The sequence below is a fragment of the Sinocyclocheilus grahami genome, unplaced genomic scaffold (genome assembly GCF_001515645.1).
Source record: "Sinocyclocheilus grahami isolate Dianchi unplaced genomic scaffold, SAMN03320097.WGS_v1.1 scaffold699.1, whole genome shotgun sequence".
In the NCBI taxonomy this organism is placed as follows: Eukaryota; Metazoa; Chordata; class Actinopteri; order Cypriniformes; family Cyprinidae; genus Sinocyclocheilus; species Sinocyclocheilus grahami.
In genome coordinates this window covers 260,239-280,132 of record NW_015505878.1, presented here as the reverse complement: position 1 = coordinate 280,132, position 19,894 = coordinate 260,239, and the positions used below count along the sequence as shown (strand labels likewise).

Sequence of the window (19,894 nt, the reverse complement as noted above, 5' to 3'; positions counted from 1 at the left end):
AAATACATATATATATATATATATATATATATATATATATATATATATATATATATATATATATATATAATTTAAAAATATATATTTAATTTTTTTATTTAGCAGATATATTAATTCTATTTTATTACAAGAAAAAATGTTGAAATATTTAGAAATGAAAATGTGTAATTAAGTTATATGTAATTCTAAAAACATTCATAATTTTAAAAACGTTTTAATTTGTTTCCTTAATTTGACTTAGACATTAAACACAAATAAACAAATTATGTATATTCTAAAAATATAAAAATATTTATAATCTGAAAATGACAAGTTTCATGAATGTGTTAATGAATTATTATTTTAATTAATGACATCTATGGTTTGTTTTCTTCAGTTTCCTTCAGTTATCTTGTTTTGTAAGTAGCATGAGATATTTGTGCTCAAGGTTACCGTGGAGATCTCACACCTCCAGCGAGCAGCTAATGCTGTAGAGTGCATGCAGGGCGACGCAGCATCTGCAGAGGCAGTGAGATTCTCTTTCTGTGTCTCTGCGTGTCCGCAGTATGTGCTACCACTGCGTTTTTAACCCCTCCTCCACTAATTCTCACATCTCGTATCAGTTTGGCCTCCCGTGTCACTGGATATCCTGCAGTGGATGTTTAATGCAAACACACATTTGACCTTGTGCAGAATGTTCTTCTAACTTTGGCCTTCTTAATAAATATTGCAGTATGAAGCATACATGATTACTGCATTGATGCGGTTTGTTTTTCATGTATGTTGTAGTGTCATTTCTGTTGTTTTTTTTGCAGGTAATCAATTTGTTTACTGTATATAATGAAGTATAATGTATATAAGTCAATAGTTGTGAAATAGTAAGAGTAAAAAGCTAGGAAATTAATGTGAATAGTAGTTCAGATCATTAAGTCTTAGGAGAAATGTTTGATTTCTTATTGAGCTCTTTGACTTTTGCTGAAGTTGTGACACTTTTGAGATCTCTTCTGAGATAAATGAGAGATTTACTGGGGTCTTTTTTGCAGGAGACTTAAGCAAAATATTTAATTTCTGTCCAAGAGAAACAACTGAGATACTTAATAGTTGTCATTTGTGATCTTTCTTGCCATAGGGTCGGTGTACGAGAGAGAACTGTAAGTACCTTCACCCACCAGCGCATCTGAAGACGCAGCTGGAAATCAACGGACGCAACAACCTCATCCAGCAGAAGACTGCAGCAGCGATGCTGGCGCAGCAGATGCAGTTCATGATCCCTGGCACCACCATGCAACCAATGGTAAGAACCATCTACTCATCTTCACGTCTAGCTGCATATTTACATTAATTAAATAGTTCACCAAAAAAATAAAAATGTGCTGAAAATGTACTCTCAGGTCATCCAAGATGCAGATGAGTTTGTTTCTTCATCAGAACAGATTTGGAGAAATGAAACAAAGAAACAAATCCACCATTGAGGCTTAAGTTTTTAACTTCAAACTGTTCCTTCCGGCTAAATTACGAGTCCATAATCCAAAATAATGCTTTCTTCAAATCTGATGAAGGAACAAATTCAGCTACATCTTGGATGGCCTGGAAGTGAGTACATTTGCAGCAAATTTTAATTTTTAGGTGAACTATTCCTTTTATTGGAATAGTTCCATATATTGTCTTCTTCACAGCCTACATTTCCTGTCAGCCAAGGTCTGGACTCAAACCCTGGACTAAGTTACGCACCGTATCTGACTCCCATGAGCCATGGCATGGGTTTGGTCCACACAGAGATGCTTCCCAGCACCCCTGTAATCGTCCCCGGCAGCCCGCCGGTCAGTGTGCAGTGCTCGTCCTCCACACAGAAACTACTGCGCACAGACAAGCTTGAGGTAATGCGTCACACAGAAACATTATGAGGCCATCTTTTCATTCACCTTGAGACAAACAACATCATTTCTGAACCACAGATGTGCAAAGCGCAGTTTAAATCTCATTGCCATAATTGAAATCTAGGTTAAAGGTATCAGAAAACTTGATTAAAAGCTTAAACTAAATCTGTATAGTTCATGCTTTTAACTCAAACTATTTACTGTAAGATAATAAAGTATTTGCCTTTAGTATATTGGTTGCAAAAATTTTTATTTTGTTAAAATAAATATTCATTTAAAAATGATGCAATGTTGTAGTTGCGGCATCTAACCGTATATGGCAAAGAAATAGCGAAAGAAAGAAAAGACCAATCGTAATTCAATATGCAAATAAAATATAAACAAGAAAAGGCCAATCATATATATAAAGAAAGGATGAAAGAAAAGAACAATCATAATTTGGTGAGCAATTATATGCAAATAATAAATAAATAAATAATCAGTATGTAAATAATGGCATCATCAGTCGGTTAGATTCTCAATGTAGAACACTTGAACAATGTCAAGGTCACAGAAATTTTCAAACTTTATTGAAGTATATTTAAAGTTTATGAAAACCAAAGACTTTAATCTGTATGTTAAAGATGGAGCTGAATTAATTACTGAAAAATGTGAGAAGGAGGATAGAAAGAAGTGTGTAGCGCTATATAGCGCTACCTCGCAAGAAAATTATCAGCGTGGTTGAAACAATAACAGTTGAACAGTTGAACCACAATAACGTGGTTCTTTGTTTGTGTGTGTGTGTGTGTGTGTGTGTGTGTGTGTCACTAAATGTGCGATCACTTAGCAACTGACTGATGGCCCTCCCACACTGAGAGGCTGTCGCTGCCTTTGTTAATATTCAGCTCCGTGTGTGTTTACTTGCGTACCTGTGCTCATACATAAAAGCTTTGAAACTTATATTACTCATGTCTCTGTTTGCACATTTCTGTTGTGTTCCCTGTTTGTTTTGTCTGCGTGTTCGTTTGCACCCGCGACCAGGTGTGTCGTGAGTTTCAGAGGGGCAACTGTGCACGCGGCGAGACCGACTGCCGCTTCGCCCATCCTAGCGACAGCCCCATGATTGACACGAGCGACAACACGGTCACCGTGTGCATGGACTACATCAAGAGCCGCTGCTCGCGCGAGAAGTGCAAGTATTTCCACCCTCCGGCGCACCTGCAGGCCAAGATCAAAGCAGCCCAGCATCAGGCCAACCAGACTGCCGTCGCAGCGCAGGCCGCCGCTGCAGCCATGGTGAGCTGCTAATGGACAATTGATTTTGAAAATACATGCATACAATTCTACGTTTAAAGAGTCATGTTGTGCAAAACATTAAAGAGTGTTAAAGTTCTTAAATTATACCACCGTGCCTCACCAGCTGCATTTAATTTACAGCAGAATTTAATTTACCACATTGTCACGACACATTGAATCGTAACTAAGGCAGTGCTTAGAATTGTGAAATCGTTTTCAGTTATGTGCAAGATAAAATCAATTGACAACACATGTTGAGACGCGCCCGCGGAGGTTGCAATTGAGATATCTGATGATGTTAAGCACATTAAATGTGGAGCACTGCTTTATTATTATATAGCCATGACCCATCTCTAGAATCTGGGCGGGGTTGTGTGCCAAATCTGTTTCGACTCCCTTATCTCGTCCCCGGGGGATTTTAGTCCTATTAAACAGGGTGAGGAAAGAGATAGAGACAAAGAGACGAGCTGCTTGACAATACAGCCGTGTGATAAAAATCACTCCCCCCTCTTATCCATCTAGTTTTGTACTGATGCGATCATTATTAGGAATTGGATTTTAATATAGTAAGCACGATGGCTTAAAAGCTTTTTTGCTCACACCCTCGACTGTACAAGTTCATGGGGCGGCTTTTTTCCCCATTTCTCTGCCCAATGGGAGGCCTACTCTCCTCAGATCAGTCAAGATAAAATTAAGGAGATGGACGACATCTTCATCCCAAACTGACATGAATGCACAGGTTCATCTATTATATAAGCGAAACTGTATATTGGGCTGCATGCCAGGCTGCTCTCGTTTGTCAGATCTAACTAGTGATGCACGATCATGATTTTTCATGGCCGATTCCGATACCGATTTTTTAAAAGGAAACTGGGCGATTCCGATACCTATTTCCTTTTTTTTTTTTTTTTTTTTTTTTTTATCAAGCAACAAACAAGAAAGAATGCAAGTACACATAAACAAGATGTTTATTTGGTATTTAACAGGTTAAACTCGGTTTTGGCTATTGAAAACAACAACTGTAACCATCTGAAATTAACAGCAGTAACTGCGCAGTAAGTAGGCTACATTCAATACAAACATAGGTAGGCCTACTGACAAAAGCATTTAGCTTTTGTTTTTAAATTGGGTTGAAACTATAAACTGGCCTTAAATGAAAACATTAACTGTAACCATGTAATTTTAGGCAACAACTGCATAGTTCCACAATCCAAACAACACAATCAAAACACATTCAACACTCCAAACAAAGATGTTACTTAATCAGCATTCAGCATTTGTTTTCGTTTTTAAATTTGGTGTAAAGAAAAAAAGATCTTTACCAGTGAATCTAAATAAAACCAAAGTAGGCTATATAAATAAATTATCCTAAAATGTTAACTACGGCAGGTGCTTTCGCAGGTAGCTCTGCATTTCCCCAGTGCTGTACGCTGCCCGTATCCTTAATCACTTCAGATTTTTCTTCCAATATCTCATCGTGCATCGCCAACAGTGAGCTTGCTCTGCGTGGTATTTTTTTCTGCTCGCGCCTCTGTGCGCACTTCCGGAAAAATCGGACGCAAACAATACAAAAAAACGGCCGATTGCGCATTATACGCAAAAACCGTCTGGTTCCGATTTATGGCCGGTCAACTGGTGCATCCCTAGTTCTAACTCGTGTCTACATTGCAAGCAAACGATGCAATGCAACAGAACAACAAAACTGAGTTTTGTGCTATGCTATAAGCAAGGGATGTCAAGTTTTGTTGCGTCTTGCAAATTATTTGGCTTCGATTATAACAGGTACTATTAAGTATTGTGCCATTGCAATGTAGCTTTTTGTCTACACTGCAAGCAAACGACGCAAAGAGATTGATGCACCATTATGCACAAACGGAGAAAGAATTTTGTTGCATTTTGCACTCACAATGTATATTGTATATTGCTGCATCACAATCTCTGCATGCATGCAGTTGTGTTGCATCACTTGCTTGCAGCCTACACAGTTCTGTTGATTTATGATGGGAGCAATCTATGTTTTTTCTATACTGCATGCGGACAATGTAAATGTAAAAAAAAATGGAGCAAATGAGTTTTGTTGCGTCTTGTCACTCACAGAGTATATGGCTTTGATTATAACAGGTGCCATCAAGTTTTTTTGCATCACAATCTCTGCGTGCATGCAGTTTAAATTTTGTTGCATTTGTTGCAGTATTGATGGTTTTGGTGATTATGGGAGCAATGTAGTTTTGTCTACACTACAAGTGAGTGATGCAACAAAACAACAATGCTCCAATGAAACCATGTGTACAGCAAGTGAGTGATGCATCAAAACCAGTATTGCACATTTGCAATATAACTTTGTAAGCCACAAGTTGCTGCTATTGCAATCAACAGTGTAAGAGCAAGGTCTACACTGTAACCCAGCAATGCATCACAAAAAAACTAGGTTGCTCCAGTTATAATCAACAAAACTGTCCACATTGCAAGTGGTGTGACGCAATAAAACTTGATATTGCATGCTCATAGATAGCTTTGTTTTATATAATGTGACTGTACTTGTTTTGCTTACACTGCATACAAGGAATGTGGTGCAACAACACTAGATTACGTCCATTATAATAAACAGAAGCGAGTGATGAGATGCAAGAAAAACATGCAAGCTAGTGGTAGAGATAGCTTTGCTGATTATAATAAAAGTAGGGATGCACGATATTATCGGATTGATATCGGAATCGTCCGATAATGGCTTTAAATGTAAATATCGGCATCGGGCCGATATGAAACATGCCAATATATCTTGCCGATGTGCTGAGGGTGTGCTAGTGATTAGATCAAGTCAGCATTGTGGCTCATTCTTGAAGCAAAGTTTTGCCTAAATGATGATTAGATTCACTGTTTTAGATCGCTGCATTTAAACTGAGAAAGCACGTACAGAATTAAGCGTTCTGTGTAAGATGGAGTAAACACTAACAGCACGTGCAGCGGCAGCCTCCCCCGAGTCCTAATGCCTGTTCAGTAAGGAGTTTTAATCTGTAGTGGGCACTGTTGGCCTTCTTTTAATTAAATTAAAAGTAAAATAGTTTACACAAATAACATTTAGACTGTGTTTCTTAGGGCTGGACAATAATTCAATATCAAGATGTATCGCGATATAATTTTTTTTAATAACGGTGATTTTTAAACACATTTCCGATATTTCGATATACATTACCAGTTTCCCATACATTGATTTATTTGTGCCGTTTGACTTCGTTGAATATACATGAGCACTGCACGTTTCAAAATCATAACACGGCGTGGGTGTTTTATATGAATGTATCTCTGAAGTAGGGTTGCCAACCGTTCCGTATAATATGGAATCGTCCCGTATTTAAGGCATATGCCATATGACCACCTAGACCATACTAATATCAAACTCTAAACTGAGAATGAATCATTCTTTTTTGACAAGTGTTTGATTTGTGAACGTAGACGTTCGAGGGAGGCTTTAAGACCAAGCAGAATCCTCTGCCGGCCGGTCGCTCCCGCTTCACAGCGAGCGGGACTCGCGCTAACAGAGTTGGGTTTTTTTAACGTCCGCGTTTCGACTTCAGCAAATCAGTTTGGGCAAATGCAAACAACGTGATTCATATTCAGCCACGCAAGAAAACGTGCATTTTACCTGAGGGAAGACGTGATCAATAAGGAAAGTCGTCTTTCTACAATGTAGGTAATGTTGTTAAACCTAGATAAAACAATTTATATTTAAATAATATTATTATTTAACAGCGTATTCTTAACCTTGAATATCATTCTTAAAACACAAAATGACCAATGAAGTGTCAAGCACCCAAAGCAGACCATATTAATTCTATAAGTTCTTTAATTGAAAAATGCATTTTCATGTATATGAATGGCTATATGACTATACAGGCCTACTGTATAGCTATTACACACACGCATATCAGAAGTCAGAAAGAGCTTTATCACCAAGTATTTTTGCACATACTAGGAATTTGTTATAGTGTCCAAGTTTCCAGACAGACAACACACACAGATAATAAAAAAATAAGTGAATAAAATACACATGTATAAATAAAAAATTATAAAAATTTATAAAAAAAAAATGTGATATCAATTTTGGCCATATCGTCCAGCCCTAGTTTCTGATTAAATAAAGCAGTAAATGATGTCATAAAAAGTGAGTATGTTTTGATTTAAAGGTCAGAAGCTATAGCTTACATGAAAAAAATCACAAACATGACACTTGTTACACTTATTACGACACTTGACGACACTTATTACGTCTTAATGTTCATATCGATATCGCAATTATATCATATCGACCGAAATTAAGAAATATATTGTGATATCAATTTTGGCCATATCGTCCAGCCCTAGTTTCTGATTAAATAAAGCAGTAAATGATGTCATAAAAAGTGAGTATGTTTTGATTTAAAGGTCAGAAGCTATAGCTTACATGAAAAAAATCACAAACATGACACTTGTTACACTTATTACGACACTTGACGACACTTATTACGTCTTAAATTGATTTTTCTGTACTGCTGGTTTCGTCTGGTCAGAGGAGAACTGGCCCCCCGACTGAGCCTGGTTTCTCCGAAGGTTTTTTCTCCATTCTGTCACCGATGGAGTTTTGGTTTCTTGCCGCTTGGCTTGCTTAGTTGGGGACACTTCAGTTCCGGCGATATCGTTGACATGATTGCAAAGATATTATTTAAACTGAGCTGGATGTTGACATCACTGAATTCAATGATGAACTGTCTTTAACTGAAAAATTAGTGTTTACTATTGTCACTTTGCATTATTGACACACTAGTTTCCTAATTAATGCTGTTCAGTTGCTTTGACACAATCTGTATTGTTAAAAGCGCTATATAAATAAAGGTGACTTGACTTGACTTGTAAATAAAATAATTTTATATATACTGATTTATTCATTAATGTATAGGTTTTATTTTTTAAACAAATCATAAGCTCTAAAAGATTTTCAGAATTTTTACAACTCTTTTGCTTTAGACCATCTACAAATGTTAAATCTTAAAATAAAATGTTAGGGTTAACACTGCATCTTTCTGGGGGGAAAATGCAGCGATTGATATATAGTTTATTTATAGTTATTTTCAAAGCTTCAATGTACTGTCATAAAACCTTCGTTATTGTTTATTTAATTCTAACAAATACGTTTGTTAAAAACCAACCAAAATTAAAAATATTTTGCTCATAATTTCTGCACAGGAGAGACTTGGTGTTGTTTCCAAACAAAAGGAAATATATCGGTATTGGTATTGGCCAAAATGAGTTGAAAAATATTGGATATCGGCAAAAATCCAATATCGTGCATCCCTAAATAAAAGTAAACCAATTTCGTTGCAGCGCATTGCTTTATTGCATGATTGCGTTGTAGTGCAGCTTTTTTAATTATAATGAGAACAATATCGTTTTTTCTACATTGCACACAAGCAGTGTGCTTGCAAGAAAACTATATTTCTCCTATTAAAATTAATAAAGCTGCAAGCTGGTGACAATATGCGACGTGATCTAGCTTGATCGCATTGCATCCCTAGATTGTGGTGTACACAGTTCTAGCATTGATTATAATGAGCCATTTAGATTTAGCTGTCTGCACTGCAAGCAACACACTGCGATGTGACAGCTCAACATTGTGTCCAAGCAGTGTAGACAGCTTTGTTGATTATAATGAAAGAGAATACTTTTTACATTGCAATCAGTGCAATGCAGGAAAACTTCATGGCTCCTGTTATTATCAATTAAATTGTCTGCTTTGCAATTTCACAATGCGACACAACAAATGCAACATGTGTGAGTTTGCCATTTATAATGGGAACAATATAATTTCCTTGCAAATCGTTTCATTGATTTATAATGGTAAGAACCTAGTTTGGTCCTGCAAGCTTACAATTCGACACAACACATGCGACATGGTGAAGTTGCTGTTTAAAATAGGAACATAAAATCTCTTTTTCTTGCACTGCGGTGCTCATATCATTGATTATAATGGTACGGATATTGTTTGGTCGCATCACTTGCTTGCGTTGACACAGTAGACACGGTATTTGGCAGCAAGCTTTCCCGCTCCCACATCTCACGCTGGTGTGGTTTTAGTTTGCTGCGTTTGCTGTCATGGCACTCACATGCTTGGCCTCATTCGTTTTGCTGTTTACTCCATTTTTGATTTTGCCCTGAACCTTTTGTCTTTTTCTACTGTGGCGTCTGGGTCAGAGGGTGACGCGAGGACATTATCAGCTCACCAGCCATAACAATAAAACAAGAGTGCAAATAAAGTCCCAGGTTTCCCGCGCATACAGCGACCTGAGATAAACCATCAGTCCTTTCCCTGATTATGATGTAATGCACATAACAAAGCAGATTTTTTTTCTAGGGTTCAAACCGGGCCACTTACTATAGGGATGCTGAAGCAATCGATCCCTGCCCTCGACCCCAGAGAAAGGGTTTAAAAGTCAGATGATATATAGTTATGGCTTCTTCATTTTCTTGTCTTTTAGTTTCTCTTTGTTTGTTTGTTTTTTTTTGTTTTATCCTTCAGTGGAAGGTTATGTAATTCTGTATGATAAATCCCTGTGGGTGGCATATTTATTTTAATGGTTCTCTATGTTGGCGGAGGGGAGCAAAATATTCAACTCTTGGTTACAAGAATTGAAGTGCATCTTATTCTGATGTTTATTAAAAGTATGCTTACAAGCTCTGTTCCTAAACCTACTGATCTTTCTTCTTAGACAGCACTAGACTCTGTCTGTCATAAAAATGACGCCAAGGCTATTCCAAACGATTTGTGCATTATTATGCTGCTTTCCAAGATACCTTGTTTTGCATAAAATTCATGCAGCAAGTATCCTTCAGGGAGAATTGAATCCCAGAATGTATGCGACAAACTCAGTGAAAAAAATTAAGATGACAGTAAGTGGAATACAATTTTAATGCAGAAAGTATCACTAAAATAAAATCATAAAAAATTGACAGCTTTACCCGTTATTTGTGTGCTGCTGTACATATTTACATGAAAAGTCAGACTATATTGGAGTTAATAGTTGTGACTCCAGTGCACTTTGTGAAGTGCACTAAGTTGCTGCCTATGTAGAGTGTTCCAAATCAGTCACTTATGCTTTAGAAAGTAGCAGCCTATGTAGACAGCAATGCAGCTCACTAGGTTTTGGAACAGAGCTTCAAGAGAGTCCAGAAGTAAATGTTTGTCCTGTCAATGAAGTGTTCCGCTTTCTTTAAATGATGCATTATCTTTCCCTCGTACAACCCTTTTGCTGTAATCTGTGACTTTATTATAAAGAAAACCATGAACTTTTTTCTTTTTAATTCGACAATCTAGGTTTTTTTCTTTCTTGTGTGTGGCTATTCTGATTTAAAGCATTTCTGCATGGCCCTCTGCATCATCTCATTTCGAGCGTCCTTTTTTGCTGCCCTTCATTCCATTGCAATCTTTACTTATTACCAGTTTGCATGGCATATTATTAGTGAGGAATATTGCAGTGTGCAATGTTAGTTGCATATTAATATTTAAATACAAAAAGAAATTAAATTAGCATATGGGCCACAATAAAAATAACTCAATGCTTTTTAAAAGGTCCAAAACCAGCAACGTGAAAAGAGCATAAATTGGACGTTCTCAAATATAAGAATAAACAGAGCTCCACATTCTGTGATCACTCACATCAGTTGTTTTCTTTTAGTTCCGTGACCTTTACGATTTACATGTTGAGAGTCATTTTAATCTGCTAGTTGGTAAGAAATTACAACATATTGTGACAGAAATGAATGTCAGTGAAGGCGTTCCAGTGTCCTTTTATTTTCTTTTTGCTAAGTGGTGGTAAATGTCATAGCAGTTTCACTCTGCATGTTAAAATCACTCAATGAGCGCAAAAGATTGTGATTTGCATTGACAGAAACGCAATGCACGGGCTGGTGAAATTAGCCCACTTGGCCCGTGCAGTTTGTACCCAGTTCCAGTGTTAATTAGTGTTCGATAGACGTCGTGCTGTCAGGCAAACTTAATGTAGCGTCAGTATCGACCGAACGAAGCTGTTAAAGTAGCCAGGCGAGGTTGACAACAAAGAAATGCCTACCTGACATTCTGCCATCATTAGATTCAGTTCGCCACTCACACTAGAAACCCTTTGATATCGGATATTGGGCACCGGTCAGTGTTTTATGCAGTGTTTGAGTCGTTTTCGAGAGCTTTCATAACACTAATATCTACAATCCCATTAGCGTGACTGACTTTTGATTGGTAAATGGTGAGAATCTTGATTTCTGACGCTTTAACACAGGTATTGTAGATGCTTTTTGCTTTCGTACTAATTCAGAACGTAGCGAAATGTTTCTTTGAAACAAGTTTTTTCGTTTATGAGCATGCCTATTGTTTTGTATGTGGTATACTGCATTCAGATTATTTTTGTTTTTGTTTTTTTTCCTTCTCACCTATTCCACAATGCAATGCTGTCCCCATGATGCACCTCTGCTTGCTGTTACCTGTATGTTAATACGCTTGAATCCCATTGGCCCACTGCCATCATGTGCTCGCTGCCTGCTATTAAAAGACTCAGTCGACTGCCAAAGCAATGAAGCGACCCCTCGAGGCATCTGTAGATCTGGTACTATGACCTTTCACCTTTTGCTTTGCATGTAGCTTTTTAATGTACTGTAGCGACTCACAGAATTTTTTAATTTGGCTTTGTTTTGATAGAAACAGTTAAAGTCACCAAGTACATGTAGAAATAACCATCAGTCAATTTTGAAGAATGAATGTGTGTCATCTTTCAAAGTAAAATAGCTTGATTGAAGCCTAGTAAACGTAAGTGTCTTGCTTAAGTATTTAGTGACGGTTGTCGTCGTCCTTGTGTAAAATGGAGCGATGCAGCTTCGAGTCAACCTGTGCATTGATATTGTAAGTCGTGCATGCGTGAGAACCTCATTTAACTCGTGCATGTACTTTTTCACACTCAGGCATTTCCCCATGGAATCCTGCAGCCCCTACCAAAGAGACCAGCACTAGAAAAGAATAATGGGGCCAGTACGCTCTTCAACCCCAGTGTCTTGCACTACCAACAGGCTTTGGCCAGCGCACAGCTTCAGCAGCCCACCGCTGCATTCTTTCCCACAGGTAAGAGCAAACACGCGCACACATGTCCAAACCCATGCACACACATTGCCCATACTGCTTTGTATTAATCCCTGGGTCACAATTTTACACCCGTTTTCTCTTCTCCGATCCCAGCGTAACGTCATAACCGAGGCCTTTGAACAGCTGTGTGCCCCTTTTGCATGCAGTGCATGTGCACAGAATACTAATGTATAATATTATTAATAGGGAAAATACAGACACGTTATTTCGGGAGCGCTGCTGATTTGAATATCTCCAGGACTATTGGGATACTTTGATCTAAAAGTGATTGCTGGCCATAGATTAAATTCGAAAATTCAGTGCTTCAAGGTCTTTGATCTGCATTTGTACACTGCAGATCTCCCACAACACAAATGCTGATATATACATATCAAAATGTATTTTTGACTGCAATTGTATTGAACTAAGACTGAAACTAAAACTAAAAGTAAAACACAAAAAAAATACTTGAAATAAAGCACAAGTTAACTGAGGTAAAATATCAAAAAATTGTTTAAGCTGGTGGCCGAGGCAACATTACTCATTTTAATTTAGTTTAAGTTGATGTACTAAAATAACTCAAACTAAAACTGAAATAAAAATTAAGTAAAGCTGTATACAGTACTGTGCAAAGGTCTTAGGCCATTAGTATTGTCACCAACAAAAAATGGTTTTAAGCCAGTTATTTCTATCTTTTGCTTTAGTGTGTCCGTAGGAAATATCATTTTACTTTTCCAAACTTTCCTTTTGCCATTAATTGTAATAATCCAGTGAGATTTTTGTATGCACAAGGAGTCTGACAACAGCCAGTGCTGTTCATCTGACTTTTGCACAGTACTATATATATTATGTGTAATCAAAATATGAAAATATTATTCGATTTATTGGCTTAATAGCCAACATGTACATCAACCACAGTGCATTGCAGTAAACAATATCCATATACAGTGGGTACGGAAAGTATTCAGACCCCCTTAAATTTTTCACTCTTTGTTATATTGCAGCCATTTGCTAAAATCATTTAAGTTATTTTTTTTTCCTCATTAATGTACACACAGCACCCCATATTGACAGAAAAACAGTGAAGCATGGTGGTGGTAGCATCATGCTGTGGGGGTGTTTTTCAGCTGCAGGGACAGGACGACTGGTTGCAATTGAGGGAAAGATGAATGCGGCCAAGTACAGGGATATCCTGGACGAAAACTTTCTCCAGAGTGCTCAGGACCTCAGACTGGGCCGAAGGTTTATCTTCCAACAAGACAATGACCCTAAGCACACAGCTAAAATAATGAAGGAGTGGCTTCACAACAACTCTGTGACTGTTCTTGAATGGTCCAGCCAGAGCCCTGACTTAAACCCAATTGAGCATCTCTGGAGAGACCTAAAAATGGCTGTCCACCAACGTTTACCATCCAACCTGACAGAACTGGAGAGGATCTGCAAGGAGGAATGGCAGAGGATCCCCAAATCCAGGTGTGAAAAACTTGTTGCATCTTTCCCAAAAAGACTCATGGCTGTATTAGATCAAAAGGGTGCTTCTACTAAATACTGAGCAAAGGGTCTGAATACTTAGGACCATGTGATATTTCAGTTTTTCTTTTTTAATAAATCTGCAAAAATGTCAACAATTCTGTGTTTTTCTGTCAATATGGGGTGCTGTGTGTACATTAATGAGGGAAAAAAAAGAACTTAAATGATTTTAGCAAATGGCTGCAATATAACAAAGAGTGAAAAATTTAAGGGGGTCTGAATACTTTCCGTACCCACTGTATATTCCACCTACTATCACCCTGTACCTGTAGGCGTACCTACTGCAGTATTTTTAGAACAATAAACACAGAAAAAGCTCTCTCTATACGTAGGGTTTTAGAGTGAGTCCAGCTGTCTAATCCCTTGTTGGTGTGTTTTGTCATCACACACCCACATGGTGGTTGTATTTCATTTTAGCCGTCCTCTTGTGCCCCCATTCCTCCCTCTTCTCCAGCTCTGGCTCTTTTGTAACAGCACTATGTCTGTTTTAACCGTAGGAGTGGCCGTTGGCTCACCGCATGTCTCTCTTGTGTGTGTGTGGCTGGTTTTTAGCCTTTTCTGCCCTGTTGCCATCTTCCTCTTCTCCTACACTGTTTCCCTGCTCTCTAATTTCACAACCTTGCGAATATTGATCCAGTTTATCTTCCTGGAAATATGCTGAGTTTTTAACCAGAATGACGACACGGTGGAGCGAGCGATCTATAATGACAAGCTTAATTGGATTTGTATGGCATGCTGAATTCTGAATCACTGGCTCTGTCTAATATGTTTTTCTTCCCTATTAACCTCTCTCCACTCTTCACTGCATGGTCACAGGGTCAGTTCTGTGCATGGCTCCTGCTAGCAGCATTGGTAGGTTCCTCCTCTTCCTGTCTGTCCTGTCTGTCTGTCTTCCTCACGTAGAGATGTAGTCGCTCTTACAGGTGATTTGAAGCTCAATAGACTTTGACTGTCATGTCACACAAACTACCAGGTCAAATTAGCACCTGTTGATGGAATCTGGTCCGTGCATCTGTTTTCTGCTTCATTATGCTTCTATTCATCTGCAAGAGCGCTTGTTTGAAATCTTCACATTTCTCTTTCTGAGGTTTCACAATTTACAGTATTTTTCAATCATTATTAATTATTTACAGTGGTATTTAATATTATAATTATTTTATAGTCATTCTGTATCTTTTATATATTCATATTCTTCCGTTTTGATTTTATCTCAAATTCTGATATTTGTTTTACATTGGCTGATTATTATTTGCATTATTCTTAGTAGTTGTAATTATTATAGGAATTCATATTATTCAATCTATTTTAAATGATTTCAGTTTTTGATTTGGTTTTAACAGTGGCTATTATTATTATTATTATTATTATTATTATTATAGGAATTAGATGTTTTATATACTTTATTTTGATTTATTTTAAACTATTTCAGATTAAAAAATTTTACAGTGACATTTGTTATTATTTTAGTGTTGTAAAGTTTATTTTTATGTATTTACACACACACACACATATATATATATATATATATACATATATATTCATTATAAATCATTAACAGTGGATTTTATTATTGTTTCTATTATTATTAATATTAATATTTATGTTTTCATATTATTCATTTTACATTTTTACAGTGGTCTTTTAAAGTTTACTTTTTATATATTTATATATAATTTATGAATTCATATTAATTTTACAAATTTTTTTTTTTTACAGTGGCTATTATTATTGTAAATATTACTCTTATTATTACCATCTTCATCAATTCATTGTTTTAAACTGTCATTTAAACAGTATTTGTGTGGAAACACCAGATCTAAGCAAACAGGCTTTTAATAATAGGCGTTGTCTTGTGTACTATTGAATGGGAAATTTGATCAGTTTCCTAGAGAAATAGCCCACTTGATCATAAATGACCACACAAATGGCCATTCTGTGTAGTTTGCCGTAGATCATAGGATCAATACTTGAAGTCTCGCCCGATCCGAGCGTGGTGGGCTAACAGCATGTGTAAATCTATTACCCCCTCTAACCACTCATGACTTCTCTGGGTACAACTGATTATGGTGATACATTTCCTTGAGGTGATTGTAATCAGCCTTTTTCCTCTTTTTTTTCTTTTTTTTTTCCTTTATTTTGTTTTGTTTCCCATGCTTCTCTCGCTTTGCATCGTGATTGCATGCCATCTGCTGGTTTAACCTAATGATGGCTCGCTGCTCTAATATACACCACTGCTAAACAACAAAACCAAAAAACAAACTACAAAAACCCTACCAACCAACCAAAACACCTGTTGCCATGGTTTCCATAATGCTCCACCTACCTTTTCATTGCTTCCATGGTTCCCTTCCTGAAAAAGTACCCATGATGTACAGTGCTACGCCTGCTACTGTCTCTGCAGCAACAACTCCTGCCACAAGTGTCCCCTACGCAACAACAGCACCAGCCAATCAGGTTTGCTCCTTTTAAAAGCTTTCTTTCATAAATCCCAGAGCTCTGAATAAGCACTTTGCTACAAATTCATTCCGCGGTCGCCATGGCGATCACAAAATCTCCCGACAAAATTGCATTTGCACTCACGACGGTGCTTATTCAGAGCTCGCACATTGGCAAATAGTAGTTGTGTTGTGTTGCATAATTTTCTCGTTTTGTTCTGCATGTCCTTGCTTTTATTTTGATGTCAAGATATTCTTCCTCATCTACACATACACACAAGCTAAAAATAGACCCGTTTACACACACACCACTCTATTCTAGTCTGATTTCCATTTATTCTGCCACTCTTTGTCTGCGTCACGGGCTTCGGGAAAGCAGGGAGAAGGTGAGTTGCACTAAAAACGGTGCTGTAGGAGGGAATCTGCACCGGCAATTACAATGTCAGACTGACAGTAGCCACAGACTTGCTTATTATCTCCGTTGTGCACAAATGAGCACCATTTCATGTGTTTTTAGGCAAATTCGGAGGTCAAAATGCACTCAAAATAGCAGTAGCGTTATAAAAGATCCCCATCTTTTATCAGTTCCCATCAGGCCACTCCCATTCTTTTGTATTGTTCGCTGGAGGGTCACATAAGGAGACTTTAAGGGCTTTCCCACTTCCGTCCTTCTTAAATGGAACCTTCCTGTCAGTCAGTGGCTTTTCCTGTTGTTTCACGGGCCTGAATTTACTCTACGCTCAGGAACTGGGACGTTGAGGGTTATTTGTAGTCTTGTCACATGAAACTGAACCTGTTTCCTGAAGGGCTCTTGCCAGACGGTTCGAGACTCTTTAGCACCACCTGGCAGGAGAATGAAGTACAGCACGGGGTTAATTGAGCATAAAAGATTTAGTTCATACAATTTTTTAATTGTACAGTATCTTTATCTTTAATAAACAGTTAGGTTTCAGCATAGACCCACAAATCTTGATGTTGAACATGAATCTGTTTGCAGCCCGTTTTTACTTAATATGTAATGCCTAACTTGGTGAGAGTGCTCTGATTTTGTTAAATGTTTACAATTATTTTTGTGGTTTTGAAATTTACAGTATTTTAAAATTCATTATTTATGATGATGATGATAATAATAATATAATTGTTAATAATGTTTCGTTAAAATTATTTAAATAATTATCAAAACAATTGTTTTATTATTAACAATAATTGATTCAAAAACAGTAAATTTAAATTAAAAAAATTAAGCTTATTTAAAATTAAGATTTAGTTAATAATGATTTAAGATAATATTTTATTTAACTTTATTTTAAAATGTATTATTAATAATAATAAATAATGCCATGACATTTATTTTGATAGTATTTAATAATATAAAAACAACAGAGCATATATATTTTGAAAAATATATATATAAAATATTTTATATGTTTTATATTATTAATTTGTTATATATCATTCTATTATCTATTGTGTGTGTTTTTTTTTATATATATTAAATTATTTTGAGTCGAACTGGATTTTCAGGAACAAAAAAAAAAATAATACAAATTGATTTGATAGTGAAACGCATCTCGGTATTAACAGGTGGTTCGGACAGCCTTGGTAATGTCAGCTAAAAACAAAAAATCACTTCATTTTGATGCAAGATTACGATTTATTTTATTATTATAAATGTTTAATTTAATTGTATTCATTTATTGTAAGGTCAGAAACAAATTAAAAATATATATGTTTAACAGTTTCAAGCCTACATTAAATTTAATGTTGGCTTGAAACGTGCAAACCTAATGCATTTCAAAATACATCAATTAATATTTACGTAATACATTTAACCAATGATTTATTCAAAATGACTTGAGACTCATGATGTTTGTTCTTAGACCTAATATAATACAGGTTTTGAGAGCTGAAGACTGAATACAGAGGCCTTTTCTCTGGTGTTTGCGTCAGTCTCAGACCCAGACAGGCAGAAGCACCAGCGGCCGCTGAGTCATCGCTGCAAGCACTAATCTTACACATGAGTTTAATTATGCAGAGAGAGAGAGAGAGAGGGAGATGGGCCGTGGGCAAGTGCGTTACGCAGAAACGAACGCTTGACTGCTGCAGATTTGAGGTGATGACTTTAGCTTGAAGCAAATGAACGCAGGTCACGTTATAATCTACTGGGACTCGGAGGCGTTTGGTTTCTGCACCTCCCCGTGGGGTGTGAAGAGTTCACGGGACACCCGTGTCAGATATAGAGCAGCAGTCCCTCTGCTGGACACAAATTGAAGTGACTGAGGACATACAGAGATTTATTGCTAAAAGCTTAAGTCTACTTATTTAAAACTGCTGTCAAATTATATGAAGCCTTTTTATTTACTGTAGCCTTTCTGTGTTTACTTGATATTTAAAATAATGTAATGTTTTAAAATAACCACGTAGCTGCAAAATATCAATTTAAAGACCCCATGATTTTTAGTGGTTGTAGTTATTTTCTATAACCTGGCCTGAAAATAAAAATATCTCCCTTAATGTTGTCATAAAAGTAAAAATGTTTTATCAGATATGCTCATTTAAATTTTAAAGCTCTGTAGAATTATACATTTTTACATTATATAATGATGTATTATTATTTGTAAGGTATATTTACATTATTATTAAAATTATATTTAAAAAAATAAGTAATAAAAAAATAATTCAGATAGGCACACTTAAAATGTAATGCTTTATATAATTAAAAGGTTTTATTATTTTGTATTATGTATATTTACATTATTAATGTAAATATGTAATAAATTAATTAAAATATGTATTTACTTATTTTCATTATATTAAATATATAATGAAAAGTAATAATATATTTAAATGTTAAAAGTACAGAGAATATAACTTTTATCAGATATGCATATTTAAAGTTTAAAAATCTGTAGAATTGTATGTATTATTTACATAGTGTATTTATTATTTTTATAATGTGTATTTACATTATTAATATGGTGATATTACACTGAACAAAATGATAAACGCAACACTTTTGTTTTTGCCCCCATTTAACTGCACATTTTAGAGTGGCCTTTTATTGTGGCCAGCCTAAGGCACACCTGTGCAATAATCATGCTGTCTAATCAGCATCTTGATATGCCACACCTGTGAGGTGGATGGATTATCTCGGCAAAGGAGAAGTGCTCACTAACACAGATTTAAACAGATTTGTGAACAATATTTGAGAGAAATAGGCCTTTTGTGTACATAGAAAAAGTCTTAGATCTTTGAGTTCAGCTCATGAAAAATGGGGGCAAAAACAAGTGTTGCATTTATAATTTTGTTCAATGTATGTATTTATAAATTATATTTATGATTATATTGTTTTTAAAATAAATATGAAATATGTTCAGATTATATCATAGTTATATTATTATTATTATTATCTACATTTGATTACATTTTCTGTTGACAAATAAATTATATTTATAATTAAATAAACTATAGTTATAGAAAATATAATAATTAGATAGTCATATATAAATTAAATATTTACATATATAATTATATAAATTATTATAAATTATATATATAAATTATAATATAGCCACATTTAAGTTAAATATAATAAATATATATAGACTAACTATATATGTGTGTGTGTATGTGCATACACACACACACACACACACATATAT

General features: G+C 35.9%; 1 protein-coding gene across 16 annotated transcripts in view; it reads left to right on the top strand.

The window, feature by feature from the left end:
- LOC107559795 (muscleblind-like protein 2a) overlaps positions 1–19,894 on the top strand; it is a 111,287-nt gene that overhangs the window by 81,472 nt on the left and 9,921 nt on the right. For 5 of the 16 annotated variants that reach the window (XM_016243750.1, XM_016243753.1, XM_016243751.1 and 2 more), the window contains exons 3-8: positions 1,109–1,273; positions 1,632–1,856; positions 2,877–3,131; positions 11,705–11,758; positions 12,111–12,267; positions 14,614–14,649. In XM_016243750.1, coding sequence (XP_016099236.1) covers positions 1,109–1,273; positions 1,632–1,856; positions 2,877–3,131; positions 11,705–11,758; positions 12,111–12,267; positions 14,614–14,649 — 892 coding nt within the window. Of the gene's footprint in view, positions 1–1,108; positions 1,274–1,631; positions 1,857–2,876; positions 3,132–11,704; positions 11,759–12,110; positions 12,268–12,381; positions 12,689–14,613; positions 14,650–16,156; positions 16,252–19,894 lie in introns of those variants that run through there. The other 11 variants (XM_016243755.1, XM_016243756.1, XM_016243762.1 and 8 more) reach the window with 11 other exon arrangements.